The sequence below is a fragment of the Primulina huaijiensis genome, chromosome 11, assembly GCF_012295235.1.
Source record: "Primulina huaijiensis isolate GDHJ02 chromosome 11, ASM1229523v2, whole genome shotgun sequence".
In the NCBI taxonomy this organism is placed as follows: Eukaryota; Viridiplantae; Streptophyta; class Magnoliopsida; order Lamiales; family Gesneriaceae; genus Primulina; species Primulina huaijiensis.
The window spans coordinates 3,619,123-3,638,695 of record NC_133316.1 but is presented as its reverse complement, the minus strand read 5'-3'; the positions used below and the strand labels follow the sequence as shown (position 1 = coordinate 3,638,695).

Below are 19,573 nucleotides of genomic sequence, written 5' to 3'. Positions count from 1 at the left end.
TTTGTATCTTTGTCCAAAACCCAATTTTCCACTGCTGTCAAGGTGATTAAAATTGACAATGTGATGGAATTCTTCCAACAAAAAGTGCACAGATTTGTTTCATGCCTTAGGTATCATTTACCAAGTTCATGTCCTTATAACCCTCAACAAAATGGTCTCGTTGAGCGCAAACACCGTCATATTCTCAATGTTGCTCGCTCATTAAAATTTCAAGCATCCCTACCTGATAAATACTGGGGTGATTTTGTTCTCACTTCGGTTTATCTCATCAATCGTACCCCAACACCACTTTTATCCAACAAGACACCTTTTGAAGCTTTGTTTGGTGTTCCTCCATCTTACTCTCATTTATGAGTCTTGGGTTGCCTTTGTATGTTTCCACATTGCCTAAGGGGGATAAATTTGCTCCCCCTGCTAGTGCTTGTCTTTTTCTTGACTACTCAAATTCTCAAAAAGGGTATAAAGTCCAGGATTTAACCACAAAGAGAATGTTTGTCTCTCGGGATGTCTCGTTTCATGAAACTCTTTTCCCATTATCGAATACTTCCCTTAGTGAATTTATATTTCATCCTCTATCCGTTAACACACACATTGACACACTTCTTGTTGATTCATTGCCACCTTTTCCACAGCCACAAGTTCCTACTCTTGACACTTGTCTTCCCCGACATTCCACTCGCATTTCCCGACCACCAATTTGGTCTCAAGACTACATATGCTCATTCACTTCTTCTTCTTTACACCACATCTCTCATTACCTCACTTATAATAAGTTGTCTCATTACCTCACTTATAATAAGTTGTCTTCCTTCTACAAAGTCTTTCTTTCTAAACTTTCTGCCCGCAAAAAGCCTACCTCCTATCATGAGGCAATAATTGATCCCTATTGGCGGTCTGCTATGGATCTTGAGCTGCAGGCGCTGGAAAACAACCATACATGGGAGATAGTTGATATACCATCGGGTAATGTTTCTATTGGAAATAAATGGGTTTAAAAGATGAAATATTATTCCGATGGTAGCGTAGATCGATATAAGGCCCGATTTGTTGCCAAGGGCTACACCCAACTTTATGGAATAGACTTCCATGACACATTTTCCCCAGTAGCCAAGATCACTACTGTGAGATGTCTTCTTATTGGTTCTGCCATGGTTAATTGGCCCTTGTATCAAATGGATGTCACGAATGCATTCCTTCAAGGGGATTTTGATGAGGAAATTTACATGATTTTACCTCAGGGACTTCTAATACAGGGGGAGGATTATGAGGGGCTTCGAAGACAGGGGTGTAAATTAATGAAATCCTTATATGGCCTCAAACAAGCATCAAGACAATGGAACATTAAATTTGCATTCATCCTGAAAGGGGCTGGTTTTTGTCAATCCACGCATGACCACTCAATGTTTGTCAAGAAAAAACATGCCTTTATTACTATATTACTGGTATATGTCGATGATATAGTGATCATTGGTAACCATCAAGCTTCGATTGAATCATTGAAGAAGCATCTGCACAAGCATATCAGGATTAAGGACTTGGGGATGTTGAAATATTTTATTGGCATAGAGGTTGCTCGATCAAAGGATGGAATATGTTTGAACCAAAGGAAATATGCTCTGGAACTTATATCGGATGCAGGTTTGGCAGGTGCTAAAGTTTGTGACACTCCTATGGATTAAAACAGTAAGTTTACTTCAAAGGAGTTTGATGACAGTGCAGGGGAACATATTGTTGATTATCAGCTATTGGGTAATGCTGGTGAATAAAGAAGGTTGATCGGTCGACTTATATATCTTACAGTTACGAGGCCTGATATATGCTACGCTATACAAACACTAAGTCAATTCATGAATAATCCAAAGTCGTCACACATGGAGGCAGCCTTGAGGGTAGGGATGACAATGGGTAGGGTATGGGTCGGATTTCATACATCCATCCTCATACCCATTTATNCATCGTTTTCTTTAATTTTCAAATTTATGATTATATATATTGAAAACTCCGAAAATCGGTGGATTGATTGATGAATCTTTAATATAAATAAATATAATTACTATATACATACATACAAATATATATATTTATATATATTAATTTAAACGGGTATTCGGGTTGGGTGTGGGTCGGATTATATCAAACCCGCCACCATACCCGAACCCGAAAATCCCCATACCCGATTACCCAATTATTTAATCGGGTCTAAAAATCCCTCCATACCCTCTTCTATTCGGGTCGGGTATCGGATCCTCCAACGGGTTCAGAGGAAATTGCCATCTCTACTTGAGGGTTCTGCGATATCTGAAGTCTTCTCCTGGTAAAGGAGTTTTGCTATCTGCACAAAGCTCATTATCTTTAACATATTATTGTGATTCGGACTGGGGAACTTGCCCAATGACGAGGAGACAATCACTGGTTATTGTGTCAAACTTGGAGATTCATTGCTGTCTCGAGATCTTCGGCTGAAGCAGAATATAGAGCAATGGCAAACACAACATGTGAGGTGATTTGGGTGGTTGGAATCCTGAAAGACATGGGAATACAACTAGCACTCTCAGCGATGCTCTACTGTGACAGTACTACTGCATTACACATTGCAGCCAATCCAATGTATCACGAGAGAATGAAACATATCGAGATAGATTGTCACCTAGTGCGAGAAAATATATGAGACAAGCTGATCAAAACATCTCATATTTCAACAGTAGAACAGCCGACAGACGTATTAACCAAAGCACTGGAAAAAGGCCAACATCAGTATCTTGTGTCCAAGCTTGGAATGCTAGATTTATTCCAAGCTTGAGGGGGAGTCTTAAAGTCGTGATTGTAAATTATAAGAAACATATTTTCTATTACGTGCACTTTTTTTCCTTAGTATAAATAGGCTAGATATATTGTTTTGTACAGTTGGAACATTCTTCTTGATTCAATAAACGGTTTCAGCAATGGGAGAACTTTTCCCCGCCAAGTTGTTCCCTCTTTTATCTTTCAACAAAGCCAATGAGCCAAAGGATTCTCAAAAGCTTTTCATACAGAATTAAAGAATATAGTATCGATTTAAAGAACCTATTTATGCTTTTGAGGTTTGATTAAGTTAAAGAGGCAAAATCATATCATGTAAACTTTGAAACAACATGAGTGTGTTGGAATTTTGTTGTACTTAATGAATTGAAATTCAACAAAAAAACATAAGAAAGACTCGAAACGAAAACAAAATGAGGAAAGAAATCGAAATCCAAGCAGCAAAGGCGCCCCTGCGTTGCCGTTCTATCTGAGAGATCCCGGACATAAGTGGGCGTGTAGGGGCGCATTTTACTTATGTCCAGATTTTCCTAGACATGACTGTGGATTGCGGGGCACCTGAAAATGGCGCATTTTCCATTGTTGTCCTATTTCACGAACTTGTATACACAATTCGATTTTTCTTGACACTAATTCATCCAAATGACATGTCTAATGATTAAAATTAGTTACATAGACCAAGAGACGCATTTTGATGAAAAAAATGTTCTTTTAGTTTGAAAACATTAAATAGAACATCAAATATCATATTTTGTATAAAAATTTATGTACTAAATTTGTCATACTTCTTTCTTCTAAAAAGAAAGTTTATTACATATGGGTTATTGTTCTTGCAATTTATTGTGTTGTTATTTCAAAAAAAAGTTTTTATATCTTGAGAAAAAATTGTCAAAAACGAAGCAACCAGGCGGGACAAATTCTTTTGAGGAAAGAGTGTCCAACAATTGCCTCAGCTCATTCTCATCATTGATGCAGAGCTCGTTTGTCATTTTCGAGATTCAAGCTACCTACCAAACAACACTCTCAAGAAGAATTTTTTTTGGTATTCTGAATTATCAAATATTGCATTGTCATCTATTCCAACAACAAATGTACCAATCTCACAAGGGGAGAAACAAGAGGAATTCAGTTGTGCGGAATTTGAAAGGTGGCAACAAAAGATGTTGTTCTATCTTACCAAACAGAGTTCAGCCTTATTTTTTAAGGAGGATCCTCCCACCATTGCAGAGGAAGAATTCAATTCTAAAAAGAGGGATGCACTGGATACATTGAATCAAAGCGTTTTTCTATACAAGAACTATATTTTGAATAGATTGGACAATGCATTCTACAATGTGTATTGTTAAGTTAAAACTGCCAAAGAACTATGGGAGATTCTCGAGAAGAAGTATAGGGCAGAGGATGCTTGTCTGAAAAAGTTCATAGTGGAACGGTTTCTAGACTTCAAGATGATAGATTCAAAATATGTTGCGAGTCAAGTGCAAGAACTACGAGTATTATTACACGAGATTTATGCAGAGAAGATGAGTCTGCGTGAGTCCTTTCAAGTTGCTGTCATTATCGGCAAACTCCCTCCTCTCTAGAAGGATTTCAAGAACTATTTAAAGCACAAATGAAAAGGAGATGAGATTGGAATAGTTGATAATGAGACTAAGAATCAAACAGGACAAATGAAATACTGAAAACAAAGCAACAAAATGGCTGCAAAGGTTAATATTATGGAAACCAGTAATAAACAGAAGAAAAAGAAATCTATGAAACAACAACAGTTACCAAGTCAGAAAAAGTTCAAGGGAATGCGTTACAATTGCGGTAAACCCAACCACAAGGCAAAGGACTGCAGGAAACCAAATAAAAGAAAAGAAAAAAAGAAGCGAATATAGTTCAAAAAAGGTCAATATTAGGTGGACAATCCAAATGAATGGTGAGTTGATACGGGTGCTACTCACCATATTTGCTACGATAAATAGATATTCACCTCATAAACTCCAATTTCTGTGAGAAAGCTATACATGGGAAATTTTGCGACATCAGATATAATTAGACTAGGAAAGATGGTCTTGAAGATGACATCAAGGATGGAGGTGACCTTTATTGATGTACTTTATGTTCCAAACATAATAAAGAACCTTGTGTCGAGTTCGTTGTTGGTCAAGCATGGCGAATGGTGTTTGAGTCTAATAGATTTGCATTGACCAAAAAATGATCTTTTTATTGGAAAGATGTATCTCGATAAGAACCTCTTCAAGATAAATGTAATTGCGGTTCTCCGCAATGTTGATGTAAAAAATACGTAATAATTCTATTTGCTTGCCTGAGTATTGTGATTTATTGCATGTTCGTTAAGGACATATAAATTTTAATATTCTACTACGTTTGATGAATTTAGAACTGCTGCCTAAATACAACATAAATCCAACGCATAAATTTGAGATATGTGTTGAAGCAAAAATGACCAAAGTGATTTTTCATTCTATTGAAGATGTACAACCCCTCTAGAACTAACAAACACTAATCTTGGTGACTTAAAGTTTGTGTAAACTAGAGGAGGAAAAAGTATTACGTAACATTCATTGATGATTGTACGAGGTACTGTTATGTACATGTTTTAAGGAGTAAAGATAGAGCACTTGAGGCATTCAAAACATACAGAACCGAAGTTGAAACTCAACTTGATAAACAAATAAAAAAGATTTTCAGTGATAGTGGAGGAGAATATGGAACATCATTTGATGAGTTTTGTTCATCTTTGTGCATAATACATCAAACTATTGCACCATACTCACCTCAATCTAATGGTGTCGCATAAAAGAAAATCGAACCTAGAAAGATATGATGAATGTCATGGTGATAAATTCGGGTTTACCTCAAAACTTGTGGGGAGAAGCAATATTATCAGATAAACATATTTTAAACCCCCACAAGAAAAATGATAAGACGTCGTATGAATTGTAGAAAGATCATAAACCTTCTTACAAATACTTGAAAGTGTTGGAGTGCTTGGCCTAAGTTGAAATAACCAAACCAAAGCAAGTCAGAATTGGACTAAAGAAGGTTGATTGTGGCTATGTTTTTAGCATTGGTAGTGGGGCATTCTCTTGAAGGTCATAAAAAACAATTGCACTACTAAATCCACAATGTAGTCTGAATTTATATTATTAGATAAAAATGTAGAAGAAGTAAAATTGATTCATAAATTTCTAGAGGATATTCCTTGTTGGACAAGTCCAATGCATACAATAATGATACATTGCGACAATCAATCAATAATTTAAAGGACACAAAACAACATGTATAATGGTAAGTCTTGACATATTCGTTGAAGACATAATAAAGTGCCACAATTGATCTTAAATGAAGTTATCTCTCTTAATTATGTCAAATCAAATGATAACTTGGTGAATATGCTTTAAAAAATATTAAATAGAGATCAAGTTTACAATTTGTCTAGGGAAATGAGTTAAAAATCTAAAAAATCAAGTTTTCATAGTGGGAACCTAACCTATCCCAAAATCTTAGTTCAATAGGACAATTAAATTATAAAAACTTGAGTGAACACTTGGAAATAATTCCCTTCTCATTTCTAGGACGATGAGTATTGTTAACTACCAATGTAATGAGGTTAAATGTCGAACTTTTAATGATTCTTTAGTTTGTAAAAGTAAGAGTATGATAAGATACTCTTAAAAAGAGATCACCTATATAAGTGTGAGGACGGGCCGTCTCAAGGAAACACTTATGAAGTCAATATGTGCTCCATGACCAAAATGGACAGAACAGAAAAAAATAGAAATGGTCGGAAAAGTATCGTGTAAGTACTATTATCTAGTTGTACAAATTATCCCCCATCACCCATCATATAAATGAAATGTTGAACAATTTGGTTGAAAAAGGGGCTCTGGTACCAAGTTATAGTAAATGTTCGCCAGATAACTTAAGCGTTCGGACACTTCCACTCCATTCAGAAAGTGCTGAATTACCCTTAGAAAGAGCGCATTTCGAGCGGGAGTCATCCCGTACTATGGAAACAGATCCTCGAGGATATGAGAAACCCGTTCAATGGTCGTTTCCTCGATACTTTCCCAAACCCGCTCATGGTAATTCTCGTGGTTTATGGAAAGAAACCGACAAAAAATACGACCACTGATAATAATCCAAATAGTGGTGAGCAGTACGATAACCACAGTTAATGACAATAGATTAGAAATAACCAGGTTATAGAATTCATTGTTCATGAAGTAGACATTTGTATGTAGTTCCGCTTCCAAAAAAAGAGACCTTAATTTGAAACTTGGTCTAACCAATCTTCGAGAAAAATATTCATAAAGCGAAACACCTAGGGATGGGCTAATTCTTCTTGAGAAAAGAATGTTCAGCACTTGTAGCAACTCATTCTCATAATCATTGCAGAGTTCATTTGTCATTTGCAAGATTAAGGTACCTACCAAATAAAAGAGTGTGTTTTGCCTTCGAACCTCAACAAATTTTCTATGTTATGTAAGCTTCGCATGCCTTTATTTACACATTCCGCCAAACATTTCAAATATATATTAACCAATCTGCTTAAAATATATAGTTTTCCTTTCACCAACATTTTCTTTGACGACTACGATAATCATATAAATTCACTTATATCCTATCACCAAGGACATATTGCATAGCAAGAAACTACGAGGTAACTAAAGAATGTCAGAATCCAACATAAAATACTAAAACTTAGCGATTAATTTGGTGAAAGTCATTTGAATTATTCAGTTGAAAATTTGGTATTTTGTAGAATAGTGCACCTTATATTCCCTTTATTTGAAGAGGACAAGTGAGTGGGGGTCTACTCAATATTCATTTCTTCACCAAAAAGTAGAATATACACTTATCATGCATTGATTGGAAGTGTTGCCCTATTTAATGAATTTTTGTTTTCCTTTTTGTCACATTCATTCAATTATTGTTTATTATGTGGCTCCAATTGGATGATGATGATGATGATGATGATGATGATGATTATTTTGCATGTATTTTTCACAAAAAAAGTGACGATAATTATTTTTGGTGGAAAAAATATTTTCCCAACAATCAATCAATGGATATCACTCGTTTAAAAGGTTGTAATACTATACATTTGCTTTCCCCAAGTTTTAAAATCAGTTTAAGCAAAAATTTATGTGAGACGGTTTCATTGATCGTATTTTATGAGACGAATCTCTTATTTGGGTAATCCATGAAAAAATATTACTTTTTATACTAAGAATATTATTTTTTTATTGTGAATATCGGTAAGATTGACCGGTCTCACAGATAAAGATTCGTGAGACCGTCTAGAAGAGACTTACTCAAATGTCTAATACTTACATTCTTACATGTAAAATCAAATTACGAAATGGTTAAATGCATTTGACCCCAAAACAACATTTATTTCCACAAAAATATTTATGTGACTTTGATTGAGTCAGGTGTAATCTTGCATCTCATTTTCCAACAGATAATCGAAACATTGCCCGAATCCAAAATATAATATTTATTGTCACTTTGACATAATAAAATGTTTATTTATACAACATATAATATAAAAATGAAATCTGGTTCCATAAACTGCTCTGTAAACCCTTTTCATATGTTGTTTTTCTTAGTCAAACATACTAGTGTCAAATAATTTTGATTGCGATATTTTGTTTAAATATAACATTATATTATGTCCATATAGAGGAAAATTAATTACCACAATATATTTATTTTTAAAATCAAGTATATTTATATATATATATATATATTATTTTCACTAATTGATACATATAGTCAAACTTTTTTTTAGTCTAGACTCCAAAATACGACCGCCACCCTTCTCATACTAGTCCACTACCGGTCCACGCATTTTATTATATTATACTAGTTACTTGGCACACGCGGTGCGTGTGTACGGTTTTTTTTATAATTATCGAGAGCTTAAAGTGACATTTGACAAATTATCGAGGGACTAAAGTGCTATTTGAATAGTTGTCATTTAAAAAAACAAAAACAAAAAGTTTTTTGTAATTTAAAAAACATAAAAACAAAAATGTAATTGTGATATAAAATAAGGGCAAAATCGAGAAATCAAAAAACAGACCAATGTTTTTTGTCTCTATTAGGGAGATTCTTAATATACAGTAATAGATATATATATATATATACATATACATACACACATGAATATTCAACGGTAAAAAGTACTAATACAATTATAATTTGTAAACAACAAAAAAAAAAGTAAAGTTTTAAATGAAAATGGTATTGAAATAATCTCCCATGTTAATTTTATAAATATAGACATATTTTTTACTTTAAATATAAATTAGGTCGATACGTCTCACGGATAATGTCTCACAAGAGACTTATTCAAAATTTAATTACATTTGTAGGTGAATTAAACTCGAAATTTTTATATAAAAACCTTTTGTGAGANATATATACACACACACATGAATATTCAACGGTAAAAAGTACGAATACAATTATAATTTGTAAACAAAAAAAAAGTAAAGTTTTAAATGAAAATGGCAGTGAAGTATAGACATATTTTTTACTTTAAATATAAACTAAGTCAATACGTGTCACGGATAATGTCTCACAAGAGACTTACTCAAAATTTAATTACATTTATAAGTGAATTAAACCCGAAATTTTTACACAAAAAATTTTATGAGACGATTTAACGAGTTAATTTTGTGAGATAAATATTTTATTTAAATATTCTATAAAAAAGAAATATTATTTATTATTATAAATATAGACGTAGAAGATACCTAGTAAGAAAGTTTAATGGAATGAATGGTAACCAAAACGATGATACTTACCTTAGAATCAATGAAATAGCAATAAATCAAGCATTTCCATTTGGTTGAGCGAGTAATATCAGAATAGGAAAAGTGGTGCGTGTGTGTGTGTGTGTGTGGTGCGTGTTTCGATTGCTTCTCTCCAACAGGTCATCGGCGGTCCACGATACATACATCTCTTTCCACCACCTGCCAGCCACCAATTATCAAAGAAGATTCCTTTTTCTTCCCAAAATTCCTTGCTCCAATCCACTTCTCTCCTCCACCGCCGTAGTATCCCATTTCTCATTCCTTCTTTTATAGCAAAAATTCCATTTATGTTAGATTGAGCCTTTTTCCCATGGGATGCGCCACTTCCAAGCTCGATGATCTCCCCGCCGTGGCTCTGTGCCGGGAGCGTTGCGCCTTTCTTGACGAGGCACTACGCATCCGCTTCGCGCTTGCTGATGCCCACGCTGCTTACCTTCAGTCGCTCAAGGCGGTGGGTCTCTCTCTGCACACCTTTTTCATTCAAGATCTCGATGCTTCCGCCCACGGTCTGCCGTCTCCGGTGCTGAATCTTCCGCAGCAGAGGAAAGGGGACCCTCATGGGTACTCTTCCTCTTCTTCCGAGAATATCCACCACCTCCACTCCCACTCTCACTCCGACTCGGGTTCTCACCTGCACTTCCACTCTGACTCCGACGAGGAGGAGGCTGACTCCTTGCATAATAATCAAGTCAGCTCGCCGGTCCGCAACCAACAGTCCTACGCTGGTTACATGCCTGCTTACGGGAATCTCAATTTCAATTTTCCCGGAGCTGCAGCCGGCGGGGGTGGGGGTTTTATGCATATAAATTATATGAAAAATCAAGCGACGCCATCTGTGGTCTATACCCAACGGCCCATGACTCCAAAAACATGGCAAATGGATGAGCCTTCTGTTTCCGCTTCTTCTTACTATCCGTATCCTAGTTATCAGGACGATATCAATCGAAATCCCAACTCTTCTTCTTATACTAATTACAGTGGTTATACAAGTTACCCCAATTACGGGGCTGGAGGAGGCGGGTTTTACGGTGGTTCTTCTGCTGCTCCGGCGCCTTATGTTGGCGGATTTTCGTCTCAACCGGCGGCGTCGTCAAGTTCTAAAGCACCGCCTTCACCACCGAGGAGCTCCGGTTGGGATTTTTTGAACCCGTTTGATGGATTCGAAAAGTTTTATCCGGCTACCACTTCGAGCCGCGACTCGAGGGACGTGAGGGAGGAAGAGGGGATTCCGGATTTGGAAGATGAGGAAGATGAGGTAGTAAAGGAAGTTCATGGCCATCAGAAGTTTGTTGATAGCGGAAGAAGCAGTTACTCGAAGCCAGGGGTATCCGAAGCCGACGTGCAGGAGGCTAATGAGGCCCAGTTGCAGTACAGGTCGAGGCCCAAAGTGGAAATGGAGACAGATCCAGTTGAATACGAGGTGCATATGGTGGATAAGAAGGTTGTTGGTGCTGATGACAGGTCAAAAGACCAGGGAAGTACTTCTGGATTCAATCCTCGAGGAGGGCTCAAAGGAGATTTGGAAGTTGTGAGAGAGATTCAACTTCAGTTTGAGCGAGCTTCAGAGTCTGGAAGCGAGCTTTCTAAGTTTCTGGAGGTTGGCAAGCTACCATATAAACGAAGGCATGGTGTCAATCACGGTAAAAGATCTGATTTTTCTGTGTATTTTAGTTTCAAGATTTGATTTTTAACATGGTTTATTGTTACCTGATAAGCATTTCTCTCTAGGCATGTATGCCATTTATGGAATTGGAATTTGACTCGCACTTGATTTTGTTAACTGGATTGGAGGCTGAGTTATGGCCTAAACCCATTTTCTCTCGAAATATTAAGTTGGGATATGCTTGTTGTAAACGAGTTTTGATATAAAATTTTATGCCTTTCTGATCGATATGTTGGATATTTGTGTGGCAGTGTCTTCCAAGATGCTGCATCTGCCTGTGGTATCCTTACGGCCTTCAACGTCTAAAGGCTCGGAGATGAATATGTCCGATCCTGCTTACTTGGATTCTCATCAAGAACTGGAGACGTCCAGAAATCTTTCTTCTACTTTACATAAGCTGTTCCTCTGGGAGAAGAAACTGTACGAAGAAGTGAAGGTACATAGTTAATAGCTTAGATAAACTCTATGTTCTTTCTTTCTTCTTTATCTTCTTGTGTTCCACTTTACCAACCTCCTCTCTGAATTTAATCTGTTTTGGACACTTCTTGTTCGATTGTGCATGTGTGCTGACTTATATGGTTTGTGGTCCCCTGACTTGGCTCATTTTTCTAAGAAATCATTCAAGAATTGTGATGGCTCATTTATGCTACTGTCATTTACTTTTATCTTCACATCCATATATTTTAGTTACGCGAGGACATTTGAGTTTATGACCCTTGGAGCTTATTAAGCAATCCGTGATTGCTACATTGCCAATACTTTTTTAATGTAGTTTTGGTATGCTTCAATTTGTATAGCAGCAGCACACCAGCGTCCAGCCTACTAATGTGATGTGCTTCATTAGATTTATTTATCTATTTTTGCATGAGGTGCAATTTAAAGGGATGATAAGCTGCAGTATAATGTATAGCATTTAGGGTGCTTTAGGAATGCATGTGGTTCTTCTGCATTCTATTCGCTCTGTACCCATTTAGCCATTCCGAATAAAATCGCATATAAAGGAAGGCCAAAGTATTTGCCAATGTTTTTGCCAATTGAGTTTAGTAGCCATTTTTATATTCCTGCTTCTACAGGTTGAGGAGAAAATGAGGGTACTCCATGATCGCAAGTCTAGAAAACTGAAGCGTTTGGATGAAAGAGGTGCTGAGGTTCATAAAGTTGACGCAACCAGAACTTTGGTCAGGAGTCTTTCCACAAAGATTGGAATTGCTATTCAAGTGGTGGATAGAATCTCCGTGAAGATAAATAACTTGAGGGATGAAGAATTGTGGCCACAACTAAATGACCTCATTCAAGGGTATGCATGGTCTATGTTAATTAGTTTTACACATTGGTATGATGAATTAAACCACTCTAAATTTGTCTGTCAATTTTTTTGTATTATATCATTATTAGTTAGCCTTTATTTTCTTTTATTTTATCATGTACTTGGCTAATCTGGATTGGCTGAAAAATTACTGGATACACAATTACCAGCCAGAATAAACCTCCAGGGAATCCATGGTCGTGAGTTTTTGTTGTGTGATAAGGTGATAAGTGGGAAATGCCCAAGGGCATTAGGGCATATGTTATCAATTTGCATGAGGTTGGAATGGAAGTTATGGCATTCAGAATGAAAGAACTTAGCAGGCTGGCTTGTTTTTATCGTTTGAGGCACGTACATGGAGACCACACTAGTTCCAACATAAAGTCAAGGATTGCGGCTGTATGATTATGATTTGCTTTATTCTAGGAGAGAGCAGATTTTTAAAGCATTATGCAGAAAGTGTATTTACTGTTTACCAATTAGAAATGGGGACGACACAGTTCTAGCTAAATCTCCGTGCTTTGCAGAGGAAGAGCGCAACCTTGAATAGGAATTAGTAGACTGTTCTTACATGGATATATTGTTCAACATCTCTAAGTGATGATTTTTGAGTTGCTTAATTGAGTACAATATTTTCTTGTTTGAGTATCGCGAAGTCGATCGAACCAAAAGGACAGGAGAGAGGACTTCTGATTAGTCAAATATTCTAAAACATTAATGTGTTATGTTTTGCACCTCGTTCCTTCTTTTGCTTTACTCTTTGAACTAGGAGAGGGGAACGTATTATTTTAGTGTAAGGATATAATGGCAGTCACCTGGAATATATTGCTTGAAGACGGTTAGGACCTCACAGTCTTGTTCCATAATGTACCGCAGAAAGCAGCAGTACTTCCCAACTTGTTTATTTTTCTTCTTTTTCCCATTTCTTTTATTTTACCATTGTACTTTGTGTGTTTAATACATTACACGATGAGATTTCAAGTCCTTTTTGGTATGCATGGACAATATTGCCTTAAGCCAATGCCTTTTTCATGATGCATCTTTTATATATTTCTTTATCCTAGGTTGACTACTATGTGGAAGTCCATGCTGGAATGCCATCGTAATCAATGCCAAGCAATTGGAGAAGCCAAGTGGTTAGATACCATTGCATTCCGCAAGCACTTTAGTGATGCTCATTTTGAAGCAACTCGTCAGTTTGAACATGACCTGGTTAATTGGACTTTGAGGTTCTCGTCTTGGGTTGATGCACAAAAGGGCTTTGTCCGGGCATTAAACAGCTGGCTCAGGAATTGTCTCCTCTATGTTCCCGAAGAAACAGCTGATGGAATAGTTCCATTTTCTCCAGGTAGGATTGGTGCCCCCCCCGTGTTTGTTGTTTGCAATCAGTGGTGGCAATCCCTGGAAAGGCTTTCTGAGAAAGAAGTGGTTGGATCTATGCGAGACTTCGCCACAAATGTGCTTCAGCTATGGGACAGGGATAAGGCTGAAATGCGCCAAAAGATGTTGGCGAGCAAGGATGATAGAAAGATTAAGAGCCTGGACAAAGAAGACCAGAAAATACAAAAGGAGATTCTGGCTTTGGACAAAAGGATGGTTTTATTAAATTCCACAATCGACAAAGGTATGCCATCGACTGGGCACGCTGTGTATCAGAATGAGACCACTAAAGGAGGAAGCCTGCAGGCAAGTTTGCAACATGTTCTTGAAGCCATGGAGAGTTTTACATCTAACTCATTGAAAGTTTATGAGGAGTTATTACAACGAATTGAAGAGGACCATCCTGCCCGGGAGCATGAAAGAGTTTCTTAGTGGTTGCTTTGTTAAGGTGAAAACGAGGTCATGCCTATTGGCGAGATTTTGTCCTTAAATTTTAAAGTTCTGTTTCAATGAGACACCGATACTAAAACTATTATTTGTCTTGAAATGGGGGGAGGGAGGGAGCTACTTGCTGTGGATTATTCCGATTGGTGTCTGCTTTAATGCAAAGCAAGATATGGTTTGCTAGGTGCCATTAATTGGTTTGAGATGATATTTGAATAGGCAAGGCGGGGAAAGGTTAATGGAGGTAGCTCAAGAGCGATTGGACCTGGAACAGAAGTGAATTAGATTTATTAAGATCGTTGCATCCTCCATGAAGATATAAAAAAATTATGGGTATTTATCTCCTGAGAAAGATGACCAAACTTTTGAAACATATCACATCATCATGGGTTGGTCTTCTGGTTCAAATACGAGGAGGAATCTATTTAAGGAGCCATGCAGGATGCAGTTTCAATCGGCATGAACAGAGAGGCGAGAACTATCCTATGCTCTGGTTGTGCAAATTTCGTCCTTTTCATGGCCCTATGTACGCAATTTTGCATTACCATTATTCTTCCCTGTGTCCTTTCCAAGTGTAAGTTGTCTTAGATGAGGATATTTTGTTGTATATGAAGTTGAAAAGAAAAAAAATAGCTACTTAAAGTAGGTCTTTCCTCGGTTCTATTCATCAGGGGCTTGAAATTTTTTACCCTTGATGGATGATTCGACTCGGTTCGTTGCATTTATCTTATTTTATAGTTGATGCTAGCATCATCTGTTAGCGCATGTATGTACTTTAGGCAGACGATGTTCTGGGTTCGCTGAAATACTCCCATCCTGGGCGGTGTGCTATTCGTCTGCCTCATTTAACTCGTCATTTGTATTTAGTCCCGTGCATTTTGCATGCATGTGGTGTGTCTCTAATGTATTGCGGTGGGAACGTTTGAACTCTTACATCTCTCCTGTTAGAGAAGAGGTTATATGTCATGACACTATTAGAGGTGGCGGCTGTAATAATAGGATTAAGTGTTTTTATCGGTCGGTTAGATTTTCGATTTTTTATTTTGATTTTCGGACCATTTTTCGACTTTCTACTAAAATGATTTGATTATTTCAATCGGTTAATTCAGTTTTGATATACTTATTTAAATTAATAATATAAACATATTATAAAATATAATAAGTTAATTTTTTAAATGATTTCTTAATAAAACATTTAAATATAAAGTTTAAATGAATTAAATAAAAGTCAACCGACTAAAAATTATTCAAAATGATCTCAAAAAAATATATAATATAAATAAAATATGACAAAGCAAACTTCCCAACTTGATGAGAAATACAATTTACTCGTTTTGGTTCCTTACACACAAAATTCCATGTTCTTAAAAAGCAAATAACAATATAATACGGGGACCGTAGTATTTTTGCCTACAAAGAAAATGACCTTACATCAGACGTGAACATCTTGCATACCTTTTTCTATTTAGTATGTTATCACCTAATTTCTCCAACACAAAAATTTATAACTTTCCCAGCACATATATATATATACACACATTATTAGCGTATGCGACATATCCGATGTATGTGTTATATAACCATCTTTTTTTATATATATCATCATCATCATTATCATAATAGCACTATCTCTTAAATTTATAAAATCTAATATATCTTTTTTAACCATCTTTATCTAAATATGGACCGAGTCAACCCATCTCACGGATAAAAATATGCGAAATTGTCTCATATAAAACCTACTCTCTTTCTAGCGCGAGGAAGATGATTTAGCCTTCAAAATTATATAAATTGTTGCATTATTTAGTTTGTGTATTTTACATTTTCGTTGATGCTTATTTTCTTTGCCACTCATTCGTCTACTAAAACATTTCACATAGTTGCAATTTGGCAGATATACTTATCACCACCCAGTTTCCGTTGAGTTTTAGAAACTGCGTCATATTTTCTTAAGCAATTTTCATTTTTATTGTTTCTCAATGGTGAGAGCAATAATTACTTTGTCGAGAGAATGATCGAAACGCGACTTTAATCTAAATTAGTTCAAAATTTTACAATTTATGAATTATCTCTCGACCCCATTAGTTCGTCATTTTTATAAAAATTCGTGAGTCAGATAGGTTAAAAAAAACGGTACAATTTGATTCGATTTTCCAAAATTTTACCACAAAATAGTATTCAGAGCATCAAAAAAAGATCAAACATCCAATAGTGTCGCTAACATTCAAAGAAGCATCAGGATCAAAACCCAGAATAAAAAATTGGCATGTCCCCTTCCCAGCTCTCATGTCCACAGAAAAGGTGGGGAATTAATGTTTGGTTGGGAAGGCCCAGCAAACAATTCAGTGCAAGTAGCAGTGATAAAAGCGAGCACTCTGCTGCGCTTCGTGTCCTTTACTTGCAGCTGTGACCTGCATGGAATCCCACCCACACCCACACCCACACCCACACCCACATATGGTCTTTGGTACTGTTGATCCTCTTCACTCAGCACAAAAATGAGACCGGGCTACAGCCCACAAGCCTAGTTGATCTCACCCTAACTAGACCAGGTTCGAATCTCCCTTTTTCCTTTGTGCTACAAAGAAAAACTCAGCACACAATAAAAGCTGCATCCTGCCAAGGTTTTGTTCTATTCTATTTGTTTCTTCTAGCAACAAGATACATTGGTGTTATATGATTTAAATAGGAGTAAGAGAGCATATATATGAGAATACAAAAGCATATTTTTCACTCCCCAAAACTACAACAAGAAATAGCTAACTTCCCACACTTCTGACTGCCTTGGTCATCATGGTAGGACCAGTGATTAGAGCATGCAAATAACCAAATGTGTTCAGTTCAAAACAAGAAATTTAAAGGCTAGCTAGATTGACCCTTTAATGCAAATTTAATATACTATAGCTAGTTTTGTTTATAGAGCAATTTCTGGCGGTGGCGGCGACTGCAAGGCGGCAAAGGCCAATTGCTTGGGTGCAGCAGGTGGAGTCTTCTCGAGTTCTACTTCGACCTTCCGATTTAACATGACAACCACTCCATCTTGGACAGGCACGTAAGCCTATGTATGATATCCATCACAAAAGGACAAAAAAGTTAATACTCACAAAACCCAATACAGAATTAAGTTCAAATATAATGGCCTAAATAACAAGGCAACAGTTTGAGAATACTTTCATTTATGCACCATAATGTCTTTGCCATTTTAGTGAAACTTGAGACAACTGGGGAAATCAATGTTAAGACAGAGGCCAACCTCCAGTTTCTGGACAAGCTCCTTGGCGTTTGTGGCGGACACAAAGATGTGACGCTGAGAAGGCTTTATGAAGCCATCATCCACTGCTTTATCAATGAAGGTGAGCAGGTTGTTGTAGTACCCATCGACATTCAGCAAACCAACCTGACAATAAATATTTTTAGAAACAAATTCCATCAAAATATTCAAAATTATTTGATCAGTCACTGAATCATGCAACCTTCACTCGTGAAAAAATACAAAGAGAAAAAAGTGGACAGATTTCAATTGTACAACTTGGTGCAAGGATGTGGTAAAAGACAAAACACATTCTTACAGGCTTGTCATGAATGCCTAGCTGAGCCCATGATATTACTTCCAACAATTCCTCCAGGGTGCCATATCCACCTGAGACACACACATTCTCAAATATCAAGATGAAAAGTGTGAATTGTAGCTTAAACATTTGATGATAATGGTGCATGCCTGAAGGTACTAAACTAAACCCCTTCTTCAAACACCACCAGCAACAAAAAGTTCAAATTTATACGAAAAGATTTGTATGCTCGTGTGATTATGTACGTACCCGGCAATGCTATAAAGCAATCAGAATGGCGGGCCATCTCAGCTTTCCTCTGGTGCATATCGGCAACCATTCTCACCTCCCCCACTGTCTCACCAGTTTTCTGAAATATCATGCACGAATGATATAAAAATAGCACTAAAAACCAATCTTTATACACTATAAATAACTTCCAAATAATCTGAAGATAAGATTGCTCACCTCTTTGCCAACCAAAGGTCTTGGAATGATCCTGCGACGATGAAAATGTCCATATTAAGACTAATTGAACAAAGATACATGCGAACCGTCAAGATTCAACGCAACTATATTAAAAGTAAACGAGAATAAGACCAAAAATACCCAAGCACGTGTCCTCCGCCTCGATGAACGGCCTCAGAAATCAAGCCCATCAGCCCTATACTTCCTCCACCATACACAAGATCTAACCTTTTCGCCACCTTCATGCAAAACCAAGAAAAATACAAACTTTCATGAGCGGAACTTAAAAATCGAACCCACAAAAAATACGAGTTTGTGGGTGCGTAAGAAATGTACGAAGCTCGGAACGACGAAAAATGCCGAAGTTTAAACAACATTACCAGCTCTTGCCCTAGCTCGAGTGCCGCTTCTCCGTAACACTCCCGCTTCCCAGAACTACTACCACAGAATACACAGACCCTCTTGAATCTTGATTCCGCAAGTTTTTCTTCCATATTTGTCTTCTTTTTTTCCGCGACCTTGTTGTGCCGTTTGTAGTTTGATGTGCACAAGGAAAGAAATGACACGTTTGTTTAAATACGCGCAACTGGAAATTAATACTCATCAAAATAAATATTTACTCAAAAAAAATGTGAGGATTGAGAAAAATTGACTTGAAAAAGAAAATATCTCTCTGTACCAATAAATATTTCTTTATCAATATTTTTTTTAGACGAATTTATCATAAAAAATTTATTTAATATAGTTTATTCGATTAACATAATTTACAAAATATTTCATTAATCCGAATATTTACTTGATGTACATAAAAATAACGTTTGTGGATTTTCACATCACAGAAAAAAAAATTGTACATAAAATTTACAGCATAAATTTTTCAAATAAAAATATGTAAATTACACATCACAGAAAAAAAAATTTGTACATAAAATTTACAGCATAAATTTTTCAAATAAAAATATGTAAATTACACATCACAGAAAAAAAAATTTGTACATAAAATTTACAGCATAAATTTTTCAAATAAAAATATGTAAATTAATTACTAAGATAAAAAAATCTTACAAAAAATATTTTATTGAGATTTTAAATATTTTTTCCTAGTTAACGTTTCTATATTCAGCAG

The 19,573-nt window shown here is 36.3% G+C and overlaps 3 protein-coding genes across 3 annotated transcripts; 2 read left to right on the top strand and 1 right to left on the bottom strand.

Annotated features, from left to right (window-relative positions):
- The first annotated feature begins 350 nt into the window (after nt 1-350).
- On the top strand, nt 351-995 carry LOC140987788 (uncharacterized). Its single transcript, XM_073456448.1, has one exon. It carries the CDS (start codon nt 351-353, stop codon nt 993-995), a length of 645 nt encoding a protein of 214 aa, XP_073312549.1.
- Nucleotides 996-9,642: 8,647 nt separating this feature from the next.
- LOC140988677 (uncharacterized) lies at nt 9,643-15,264 on the top strand. The gene is made up of 4 exons (XM_073457714.1): nt 9,643-11,278; nt 11,553-11,737; nt 12,375-12,598; nt 13,672-15,264. Exons 1-4 carry the CDS (start codon nt 9,949-9,951, stop codon nt 14,417-14,419), a joined length of 2,487 nt encoding a protein of 828 aa, XP_073313815.1. The 5' UTR covers nt 9,643-9,948; the 3' UTR covers nt 14,420-15,264.
- A 1,909-nt stretch (nt 15,265-17,173) lies between these two features.
- On the bottom strand, nt 17,174-18,971 carry LOC140988678 (cytokinin riboside 5'-monophosphate phosphoribohydrolase LOG5-like). Its single transcript, XM_073457716.1, has 7 exons — nt 18,828-18,971; nt 18,589-18,686; nt 18,448-18,478; nt 18,250-18,349; nt 18,001-18,071; nt 17,685-17,828; nt 17,174-17,489 (listed from the first exon to the last, which is right to left on the bottom strand). Exons 1-7 carry the CDS (start codon nt 18,939-18,941, stop codon nt 17,346-17,348), a joined length of 702 nt encoding a protein of 233 aa, XP_073313817.1. The 5' UTR covers nt 18,942-18,971; the 3' UTR covers nt 17,174-17,345.
- Nucleotides 18,972-19,573: the final 602 nt, after the last annotated feature.